Source organism: Mercenaria mercenaria, chromosome 19, assembly GCF_021730395.1.
Source record: "Mercenaria mercenaria strain notata chromosome 19, MADL_Memer_1, whole genome shotgun sequence".
NCBI lineage: Eukaryota > Metazoa > Mollusca > Bivalvia > Venerida > Veneridae > Mercenaria > Mercenaria mercenaria.
Genome location: NC_069379.1, coordinates 29,007,325 through 29,019,589, shown reverse-complemented (window position 1 = coordinate 29,019,589; position 12,265 = coordinate 29,007,325). Strand labels below are relative to the sequence as shown.

The window sequence follows — 12,265 nt, the reverse complement described above, 5'->3', positions numbered from 1 at the left end:
ACCATCATCCATTTTCTTACATTCCGCATAACATTTCAATATAACTACATAAAAGAAGCAAAATATTGATTGTTATTCAGAGCAAAAGACTCATAAAAAATGTTTCAGCAAATAATAGCTGTTTGAAAATAGTTCAAATAAAGAAAATGCACAGAATTACGTACTTTCAAAATAAAAGCTATTAATTTTGCGCGGTAACTGACACGTAACGTCATGACGTCAATGACGTCATTTTCAGGCAACATTGTTTTGAAGCGTTTCTGCGGCAATTTATTCATTATTTCTGCATTTTTAAACCATAAAGCATCAGATCGGAGACAGGTTCATGATTTGTTTTCAGAAGAATGAATATACAAACACATTTAGTTTGTCGTAAACGTCGTCGTAAATCGTCACGTTAGCTTCCGGTTGGACATGCGCACAAACAAATATGAAGGTAACCTACCTCCTTAATTTGATATTTGTTTTCATTAATTTGTTTTTCAAGCAACAGCCATTAGAGCTAGTGTTAAAATCAATAATATCGGACGAAGATTTTTAAGTTTAAACGTTTCAACATTTAGTGAAATATTACAAACCTAATGAGTGAATTAGCGAATTGTTTCCCTTTGAAATCAACACGCCATTATCGGTGGATACATGTCTGAAACTGGGTCAGAGAATACATGCAGTTATTGCTCTGAATATACGCGGATATTTAAAGTGCATGGCGGATTTAATAATTGTTATGGTAAGTGTTAATTTTCATTATAAATTTATTCGTAATTGGAGGCAAACAAAATGGACAGATCGCTTCGTTTTGTTGACTATAGCAGTGTTGACATTTCGATTCGACTGTCTGCTGTCAAATACTTCTAATATCTTTCCTGTGTATTTGTAAGTTTTCATGATGGCAGAATATACTTGTAGCCAAGACAGTCGGGCATCTACTATGTTAAGTAGGCCTACATTCTGTATGAAACTTTCTATCTAGAAATTGTAAAGAGGTAAATGAACTGATGAACAGGAATGGGCTATTTCAGAAAATATCCACCCCCCACTGTGGAGGCAGTTTTTTCGGAGAAAATTACCCGTCCCCCCCCCTCCCCCTCTCCCCCTTCCACATCCCGGTTACCTGAAAATACCCCCTCCCCTTCCTCCCACCAATAGGATCCCTCCAAATCCCCCCCCCCCTCTCGGATTATTTCAGAAAATATCCCCCTCCCCCTTCCACACCCCGGTTACCTCAAATACCCACCTCCCCTTCCCCCCAATAGGATCCCTCCAAATACCCCCCCCCCCCCCCTCATTATGGGGTCTATGAAAATTGAAAATTATAGTACAATAACACAGGAAAAGTGGTGTTTTAAACTGTCACTTTTTGTTGTAATTATAGCAACTAAAATAGACCTGAAAATTTCTTAAAAATTCTACATGCAAATTACAATAAAAACTACTTTTTTCATTCTCACTACTGCCATTACTGGTAGACAGCATGCTGGTAGGCTACTAAATAAATGAGAAATTCTTTTTTATATTTTTCAGGATAACCTCCAGCAGAAAGAAATATAAAGGCTCACTGCAGTTTTGACTTTGGAGTGCTGAACAAGTACTGGCCCCATACTATGCTCAGCAAGTAGGGCCCTTGTATTTCTGTGAATCCTCATGCAGGTATAAGATTTTAGTGCTTACATTCATATCAGTGTCAGTATCCTCAAATGCACTTTTTCAATATCAATTTTAACTACGAAATTCCATATATCACTAAATTAAATTCCATAGTCTTCAAACAAATCATTACTCTATGAATAAAAGCTTCTGGCCTGCAGTGCACATTTTACATTGGAATTATAGTGACACCTTTGCAGAAATTTTGTCAAGTAAAATTATCTAAAGGAAGTTATGTTTTGTTAAGACTTGATATTACTAATTTCTATGTTGTTTTTTTTTTCACTGAACTTTCTGTAAATCCCTGAAATTGGGTTGAAAATACTGCATTGCTTTATACTAAAGATGCTATATCATAAGCACTGTGAATTGGAATTCAATTAAATTTTGATAAATACAAGTTAATGTTAAGCAATATCTATAAGAAAGGATGAACTGTTTGGTCAGTGTTGATTCACTCCATTTTTGATGAGAATTTAATACATTTCTTATAAACTGTTCTTGTTTTTGTATGAAAAGTACAGTACTGCTGTTGGAAGTGGAGCAAACAGTGTGGTATCTATGGTCCACCATCACTTCAAGCATCATGGCTATGGAGAAAAGAATGTTTCATTACATATGGACAATTATAGTGGACAAAATAAGAAAAGTGTTGTGATAAGGTAAGAATTCCCAATAAATAAAGAAATATTTATTAAGCACACAGAATTTGATGTTGAAATATTTAATTTAAGTGTGTTCATACACTTCAGTTTGGAAAGTCACTAGTTTCCAGTTTATATATATAATGTGCATAATTTTATCTAAATGAAAAATAATATCTCCACTGATAAACATTGAATTACAATTTGAATATTGCGTACTTACACAACATACTGTATTAAGACTTAGGTGTGTATGTAAGAAAATAAACTGTGTACCTGGCATTTATTTGTTTTAATAAAATGATGCTATGTTATATTCTAAGGACTCACTATTGCTACTTACAAGTTTTTGTTTAAGAATTCATTGTTTAAATATAACCGTTATTTTAGCTATGGAATGTGGCTTGTTATGATGGGTCTACATGATGACTTGGAGTACAACCTGATTGAGGCCCGGCATACAGAATTCAGTCCTGTACATGTTTAGGTATATTTGGCTTGAGCCTCTTTAATCAGTTATGTTTTTATTAATAATTAAGTATTGATAAAACTTGCTGCAGAGATCATGTCTTTAAAGAGGCCACTTACATTAAAATACCACAGTTTCTGTTTATGTTTGTGTTGTTAATGAGTGTCTAGCTCACTGCAAGCAAGTTAAACAGAAATAACATAATTCTAATAAAGTAACTGTTTTTTCTTAACCAGGTTAAAGAACTATTTGTTAAAATGAGATCAAAATCATGGCCCTTACTTGATGTAGAATATGTGCGATGGTTGAATTTTTTCATGAAAAGAAGTTATTACTGTAATAAAATTCTAAAATGTTATTTAATGTAATTATGTGTGGGATGTCTTTTGGAATGCTGTTGTTCAGGATTGATGAAAAGGTTATGTGGTCTTTGTCTTAAATATTTGATACATTTATCATTACAGAATGTCTTCTGCATGACCTGGTATAGATAGTATTCTTGAAGGATTATAACTTCAACACAGAGACGGAGATTAATATTTTTAGGCAGGGGGTTGGCTTGACAGGCAAATTCACCAACCGTATTACCATTCCTGAGCTGGATGCCAGTCGACAGTGGTACCTGTATATTGACATAGCGCCCATTTGCAGCAACAGCAATGTATGCTCAAAACCAGCAGTATCAAAGCCATTAAATTGATAATTCAAGTCACTTAAAACGAAGAATGAATGGAAAAAAGTGTTTAACATTTAAAGTAATACAGAGAAAGAGCTCTGAAATTTTGGTTAATTTGAAAGTGTTTTTGATTTTTTGAAGATGTACTAGACCCAAATTCCATATATTTGAAAAAGAACAAATGATACATATAGTTTACAATACTATGCATTTGTTAAATATTGACACACTATATACATGTAAGGCTGAACACAGTATAAATGTGAAATTCCTCTAAAACACTGGAAGATTTTTCAACAGTAATTGTAACATATATGGTAGTAATGTACATTTTTTCATCACGACAGTTGGATTATATAGATCTATGAATATTTTCAGTTGTATTCAAACTGCATGTAATCATTTCAGTCGGCAGTATCATGTTCATTTTTCCTTTTCATAAACAATTAATTTAACCTGTCAGAAATCACAATATATGTATAATTTGTAAAACATACATTGGATTATTTTAGAAACAATTTAGTTTTTGTATGCCTAACTATGTATTATTGTCGTTAGTATCATCTAACTCTTTTAATATGATCAAGACATTTAATAAGGCAGTTTTCTTGAACTATTACTGTGTGTTAAATGAGATTATGTAGTATTACGTTTACGGAATTAACTGCGTAACCATGGAATCATTTTTCTGTTGTTCTATATTATGTATTGAAAAAAACATTGTTTGAAGAACACTTTTTAGTGATGCAATTTTTTTTATTTTTACATGTAATGGTAAATGTTGAAAGTGTTTTACAATAACGTAGCAAAAACGTCATTGTTGTCTCATTGAAGCATATACTGCAACTCCATTGTAACCATAGCAACAGAAATATATTGTATTATTTATGAATAATGATCTTCACAAATAAATTACATATGTTATTTTTCTAAAAGAATGACCTAAATTGGTTTTATTCCATAAAAAAAAGACATAGCAAATATTCTCATTTTTATCTCCGTTTCCATGGCAACCATATTTCTTTTTGCCTCAAATTATAGGCGTTGCTTAGGGTTATATCTTAGCATATGTGAATGTTAATTATGCATTCTGATGTAATTGTTATAAGAGATTTTCATGTTTCCATAAAGAAAATCAATCGGTTGCCATGGCAACAGCACAATTTCAAATGAATTAAAATATGAGATTTTGCATTCTGAGTTGTTGATCATTCATTATAATAATATTTCAACAACATTTGATGTTGTGCCATTTTAACCTATAAGTGAACCAAGCCCTTTGTTGTTCATTTAATTATCTGTAATGAACAGACTCATTTACGATGCTTGACTGCGTTCTTTTTTTTTCAAATGAGACATTAACAGAATTTTTATCACACACTTAGGCCGGTAACACAAACTTTAATTACAAACCATTTAAAACCTAACATTATATCTCAAAATTGACCCTTCTGTTAGAGCTCCCGTTTCGACAGCGGGAGATCATGGTGACACTCCCTGGACACGTCATTGCAAACTCGTTACAAATAGTATTAATATCTCCCCCGCTAATCAGACAGCATTTAGAATACCTCTAGGACTGATTAGGACAGTGCCAGTATAATGTGATAGGTTGGGTATCATGGTATGTATGAACGGTGTGGCATTCTAGCGCGGCAGCACTTTAAAATTGGGAATTAAGCTAACTGCTTCAAGAAGATATTGTCTTTAATTTGACTGAAGAAAAATGAAAAGACGTGTAAAGAGAAAAAAATGCACTAGCGCGCAGAGGCAAACACGCATATATGCACACACCAAACACACCCCGCCCCCAACACACACATCAAAACTTTAAAATTCAAACCACATCTTGACTAAAGTAATTCAAGTAACTTCAAAACTGTACGTATTAAATTTCACTCTCTCGCCCACACGTGAACAAATCTAAAATACTTAGTATTCTCCTTAACGCCTAAGTTTTATGAAATGCTTACAACCCTTTTGTATTCTAATGTAAATAGATATAACTCAGAGAAATTTACTCTCAACTGTTCTGTAGACAATGTTAAACAATTTAATTGCCGAAAACTTCCACATGTAAACGTAGGTAGAGCTTTTGTAAAGTAAATATTTACAACATATGGTCTACGTCGCAATGGTAAAGGAAAACAGAAACGCATATGAATAATTATTGCATGTATTGTTATCGTGCTAGATATCAGATGTACACACAATACGCTATACAACAATTTAAAAACAAATAACTGACTGCATTATTTTGATAAGTTTCATTTGTGTTATTTTCATTAAAATACTTTCTTTTCATAAAAATGTCAGTAAAATTAACATGTGTTCGTTTTGTGTTTGATTTGTCTAAGAATGCAAGTAAAGAATAAACAAACATCTGAAATAGACATCAGAACATAGTATAAAGGACCTTTGTTCATCGAGCACTATCAGATCAAAAGAAAATATGAAAATGTTTCCTAGAATAAACGCTCACACTGTATACATTTGCCTAGACAAAACTTCTCTGTTCATACAAAGATATTAAAGTGCTTCTAGTCTGATATACAAGTAAATGTATTTTGTAGATTATTTTGAACATTATAATTTAATAAATTATTTAGTGCTAAGAAAACGAATTTATTCTCCAAGAACTTTTACACTAACACTTTACTTTTGTACCAGAAATCCAGCGAATGATGGCCATCTGTAATCAGCATCTGCATGCAATTTGCTTGCACTATAGGCTGACTTTATGAACACTTGTTCATTAGCATTCATGATGACTGGTGCACTGACCGAACTGCAGCTATCGCCACCGTTTTCGTACTCAGTTGTGATCGCAATTTCTTTGTTTTCATGGACGATGGAGACAATCATATAGTTAGTGCCGGTTTCACAGATGTGTGCACTGAATTGGTAAAGACCAGAAACAGGTGCAGTGAAGTACCCTGTGTTATTGTTGTATCCACCGCCTTCATTTAGTAGTACATGAGGAAATATGATCCTCTGGTTGTCTGAGAAGCTTCCGCCAGACCTTGTGTATGCGTTGAATGCAATTTTTGGTGTGTCGCCCAGAGTTTCTGAAAATATGAATGCTTAAATGTTTTTTATCGATATAAATAATGGTGAAACATGATAAGAGATGACAAAATGCGTATAAAGACTGGCTTATGTAGGTGTATATGTTTGTCAAGCTACAATTATATATAACTGAAAAGTATGCATAATACTTATTACAAATTCCGTAAGGCATTTATTTTCCAATTGAAAACAGATCAAGCAGCTATCGATATAGAAGTTACGTATCATTACATAGGTAAATAATCAATGAATTCAATATTACACATGAATTTATACAGTTAGAACAAAGAAGGCAAGCCATAAGAAACAACGGATTGAGTTATATTCCCTACTAAGTAAATCAATATTTAAACCTTTAGTGAATACACAAGAAAAGAAGTAATATGAAATAAGGCAATCCCTCAATCGGGAACCGTTACAGTCCATCAGCTTGCCCAGAAATATGCATTTGTATCCATTTAAAGGTAAATTTTGGAATGAAAAACAATACTGCCCGTACTTCTACTGATGTGCAAGACAATTTATATGGACGCTTATTACGCACAAGGTCAACGCGTATTTTTCAAAAAAGTCAGATGCTCTGTGCCCGTGCCGGAAGACCATATTTTTAATTAGATATCATAGTATATCTCATTCGGTATATATCGCATGTTACCGTAGAGAGATCGATCCAGATTTCCGTCGCTTCACAACGAAAATCGGTAGGATAGATTCCCTATCAAAAAAGATTCACCAAGATACAGATATATCTGATGTTCGTAACAAAGATGGTAAACACTACATTATTATCGAATGCATTATGAGACTTAAAGGTAGTTCTGCGTGTCTGATAAACTGGAAGTAATGGCGCAACTTCTTAAAGGTAGTTCTGCATGTCTGATAAACTGGAAGTAATGGCGCAACTTCTTAAAGGTAGTTCTGCATGTCTGATAAACTGGAAGTAATGGCGCAACTTCTTAAAGTTAGTTCTGCATGTCTGATAAACTGGAAGTAATGACCCAACTTCTTAAAGGTAGTCCAGCATGTCTGATATACCAAAAGTAATGGCGTAACTTTTTAAAGGTAGTTCTGCATGTCGGGTAAACAGGAAGAGATGGCGTAACTTCATTTATCCGGATAGCATAGTAAAAACCGGACTAACGCAATTCTATGAATCAATGCCAACCCGAAAAAAAAAACTTATTAAACCGGCAACTTGACAAAATACGATGATAGTAAAATGTTGACATGTTGAATAATAACAAAAAAAATCTTAGAATTAGCTTGAAATATACGGATCTTTTTAGTCATATGCAAATATTTCGACAACAAGCACACTTTTTATTTCTCCATATTATTGACGATACATATTATTTTACGACTGTGAAAAGTTTCATTAGAATCTGCATTGTAGAATAAAGAAATTGTTTACGAAATTTTCATCGATTTTTTTATTTTTCCATTTATTTATTCAAATTCCTCAAATCAGTGTACCAGACAAAAGATGGAGTACGTGACCATATTTTTTTCTATTTGCCGAATTTTCTAAAAAAAAATTCTAAAGTTTTGAAAAATTGGTGTTTAAACAAATTCTACCTTGTAGAAAAAAAATGACCCAAACGTGCAGGACTACCATACGTATCTGTAACGAGACTGATAAAGAAGCGGGAAAAAAAGTAGAAATTTACACCTCAGCTTTTCAGTCATTTTGAATGCACAAAAAGACTTTAAACCAATTAAAATATCGTTCAATAATTATACATGTACCTGCTAATATTTCTAGGTGATTAGTCCTGTTTGTTAGATCATCGCGTATGTCTTTGTAGTCTTCAAACATCCTCTGTAACTTTTCATTTTGGGCAGAAAACGATTCTTGCATTTCTTCCCTACGATGCTCCAAAATAGATAAGACATTCTCTTCGAATATATTTCTTTCTTTATCCCATTGCTTCATTCTAGCTTCCATCCTTACCATTGTCTCCAACATTTCCTTGTCATACTTGAATTTTGAGAACATTGGCTCATCGTCTAGAGAAGCCGAGGAGCATAACACAAAAAGTGAAATAAAACACGAAATAAAGAACACAGCCATTGTTCAGCACTGTATAACAGCTATGATCCAGAACCGAGTTGTATTAGAGATCCGCTATAGCACAGGTGGTAAATTTCCATGATAACATGAGAATAGCTAATCAAAACGTTAAGAGTTTTGCATTTTAATAAATGTTGGATCTTTTTCAACCGGCAGAAAGTTTGTACTTGCCATAGAAAGATCACTTGGCTTTACAAATGTTGCCATTGATTATTTCGCTCTCCATAATTTGAGACAATTTTTAAACGATACCTTAGTTCAACCTTACAAATACTTACCGAACAACTGTCCTGTAGCCGCCTGTCAATCAAATCCACAAATTAGATATCACACGTGCGTACCGCTTATCGCCGCCATTTTCTTTCGACAAGCTGATTGTTAAGTAGGCATCAATCTAATATTATTATCCTTTTATTCTTAAACTCGAGTTGTGCAAGATATCCATTACTCGAAAAAAAGCCCCGAGAGAACTGCGAACAGGTCAAAGATAGTTAAACTCTAAAATAAGCTTTCATTAAACTTAAATATAATTAATCTGTGGCATCATATTCAACATATTTACGTATACTGTTTTATCACAAGTCAACTTTGTGCTCTAATTAACCGCTAAACTACATTTGTGCGAATATTTACAATATACACCGCATAAATAAACTAAGCTAAAACAATATGAATTCTAAATAAACTTAAGTGCACATATACTTATTTTGTCAATGAACAATTATTGTTCAGTACGTAGCGGTTATACATGTACATATATAGCCAATTGAACAGTACTGAACAGCCAACATTATTTTCATCAGAAATTTAGTGTTGGTCTTTTTTCTCAAATAAAGTCTTACAATACTCATGATACTGCTTTACAAGACAAAATTAAGCTATAAGCACAGGTTTCGTTTTAAAACTTTTAACATTATAAATACCACACAGGTTTTCAATATAGACGAAGGATTGAAACTGTTATCAATTAAAAAATAATTGGCATGATATTGAAATCAAACAGAATCATCAAGCTTGGCACGGGATCCGTATGAATCATGCTGAAACATAGTGGCTGGTCGGATACTCATACCCACCACCTAACAATAAAACCTAGCAAGTTCATTAGAAATAAGTAGTCATGCTGAAATCAAGTAGGAGGTTATACATTACGGTTAAATAACCACAATGTGAAACCATTTGTATACGGCATGCATTTACGTAAGTGCATTTAAAATGAATATACAAATGACATCAAGAAATAAGAAGGATTGACACACTGTAAATACAGTGACAAAAACACCTAAATTTGTTCAATACGTAATTATTGCGTTAAATATGCAACAATTTTAAGCGTTTTCTTTGCGAGTGTTACATTTGAATATATTCTTTTTAATAAATGCAGACTTTGTGAAAAAAATTAAACTAAAGTAAAGAAGTAACGAAACATAAGAGAGTGAACAAAACTCAACTTCTGAATTGAACATGGAGCCTTAGTGAACATTTTGACTTTATAGCCACCAACTTTAAATGACGAACACTCGCAGCCTCTTTAAACTCAATAAGGTTATTTCCTTTCCCGAAAACATTTCATAGATTTGATATACGATTTATTGGTAGTCACATTAGTCACTAAGATGTTTTGTGAGGAGAGAAATATTCATCAACATCTTATGGGAAATTATTCAGCCTTTTTGTATCCGTCAATTTGAAGCGGGTTTGCCGAAAATTTCGCATTTTAGACTACGCGTAATCTAAGAGGCGGGGCGATCTGAAATTTGGCATTTGGTCAGTTATGTCATGAGGCGTTCACCAAAATGTATGCCTGCGTTTTAATGCTATTTACAATTGCAGAGCAACCGAAGCACAAAATTACGGTTGGAGGAATAACATTTGATTGTTGCACAGTGATACTTCGACATGATGAATGTACACATAATCTGATTGAGTTTAAAACATGTTAAATACATATCTGTTTGCACAAATGTTCAAGCTTTATTCAGACAAATGCTTTCAAATTGATAGAATTAAAATACCAATACACTGACCTAGCTTACGGCGCATATCTGTTTACTTTACTGTTCAGGCTCTTTCCACAGAAATGCTCTAACATAAATAATGTACTAATAAACTGAGAGAGCTGTTTATATAAATGTTCAAGCATTTTCCATAGATATACTCCGACCTTATTTTTTTACAAATAGAACTTTAAATGTATATCTGTTTTCGTAAATATCCAATCTAACTGGAATGATCCTTCACTGTGGTCGTTCTATATTCCTTTATAAAAGGTATATTAAAACTGGATATGTATCCATAAGACACAGCTATGTCATTAGCTTGATAGATAAAATGCTATCTATAAAACATTTTGACTTTAGTTCATATTCTAAGGCGTAAAAAATGTCTTTGTTTCCGGTAACATGCTCATTAAGTGGGATTTTTCAGAAATTATTTTTGTGTCAAAATATGAATACAAACAAAGGGGGCTATGCCTTTAGAGCATCAATAAGCTGATTTCTAACATCACTGATGATGACCATGTTTAAAGCAGAAAAAGTGCAGTTTTGCAACTTTTTGTTATAATTTCTGACAAACATTTTCTCCAAGGCCATAAAAACATTTTGGGTCGGGTCAAAAATTGAGTGTAGGTCGGGATACCAGAAGCAAACACCTTTGGTTTGTTTATTTTGGGTTTAACGCCGTTTTTCAACAGTATTTCAGTTATGAGACGACGAGCAGTTAACTTAACCAGTGTTAATGGATTCTGTACCAGTACAAGTATCTGCCAACTTTCCCCCACCTGAATCAGAGGTTGGTGAGGAATGATTTTAGAGATATTGTCATTTACTTTATGCTAACTGATGGAATACTGCGTTTTATCAATGTCGTGTGCGTCTTTCTTACGTCACAACACGTCTGACATTATGTTCGTTTCCGAGCGTCTGTTTCCCGCGCTGAGATTAAAATTTGTTTCAAAATGCACATCTCAACGTAATTAAGCATAAAATAAAAAGAAAATGTGTTTGTTCTTTCGTGAATATAGAAAATTTCGCCTTAAAGTGAGAAAATTTTCAGATTTTCACTCGCTCTTAGCGCTCATGAAAATGTTTGAAATTTTCTCATTTTTGCAGTGATATATATTCCATATTCACTCAAAACAAACAAATATCCTCTATTTACCAAATAACTCTGAGAACATACGCCTTGGCCGATGATCGAACTCACGACCACGCAATCCGTAGATCTGTGGTATCCCTATTGATCTAAGCGGACCGACTAACAAAAATTACAGTTTAATTGTCGAATAAAATAACAAATGATGTTAACATTGTTTTAATAATTAATGAAGTCATTTAACAATTTTGTTTTATCATTGTTTTACATCTTTTACATCTTATTTAGAAAATGCACCAGGGCGAAAATACACAATGTTTATCCTGACCCTGCTTTCGAGTGCAAGTTTTAATGTACCATGTATCGTTGGAAAGAGCAACGGAAAAACTAGACAGGGACATGATTTCGCGTTTAGCTGAAGGAAAACCCGAGGACAGTGTCAGGTGTATGAGGCTCTCATAATTATAGCTGTAAAGTGATGACAGTAATTTTCTTGAAATGATAGTATCTGGCCTTAGTTAAATCAAAAAAAAAATATTTGGGCCTAAATCACCCCGATAGGGTGAAAAAGCCACAGACAGGTCAGTATTATT

At 33.4% G+C, this 12,265-nt stretch overlaps 1 protein-coding gene and 1 long non-coding RNA gene across 2 annotated transcripts; one reads left to right on the top strand and one right to left on the bottom strand.

Annotated features, from left to right (window-relative positions):
* The first annotated feature begins 446 nt into the window (after nucleotides 1-446).
* On the top strand, nucleotides 447-4,630 carry LOC128551096 (uncharacterized). Its single transcript, XR_008368611.1, has 5 exons — nucleotides 447-730; nucleotides 1,525-1,650; nucleotides 2,167-2,309; nucleotides 2,682-2,778; nucleotides 3,225-4,630. It is a non-coding gene; the product is annotated as an uncharacterized LOC128551096 (long non-coding RNA).
* A 968-nt stretch (nucleotides 4,631-5,598) lies between these two features.
* Nucleotides 5,599-8,870, bottom strand: LOC123542625 (uncharacterized). The gene is made up of 2 exons (XM_045328552.2): nucleotides 8,252-8,870; nucleotides 5,599-6,504 (listed from the first exon to the last, which is right to left on the bottom strand). Exons 1-2 carry the CDS (start codon nucleotides 8,574-8,576, stop codon nucleotides 6,092-6,094), a joined length of 738 nt encoding a protein of 245 aa, XP_045184487.2. The 5' UTR covers nucleotides 8,577-8,870; the 3' UTR covers nucleotides 5,599-6,091.
* Between the last annotated feature and the right edge of the window lie 3,395 nt (nucleotides 8,871-12,265).

Excerpts from the sequence above, each read along its gene's own strand:
- LOC123542625 (XM_045328552.2), bottom strand. The coding sequence starts at position 8,576 with ATGGCTGTGTTCTTTATTTCGTGTTTTATTTCACTTTTTGTGTTATGC. Across the intron at positions 6,505-8,251 it reads TCACCTAGAAATATTAGCAG|AAACTCTGGGCGACACACCA; the intron begins GTACATGTATAA and ends TCATATTTTCAG.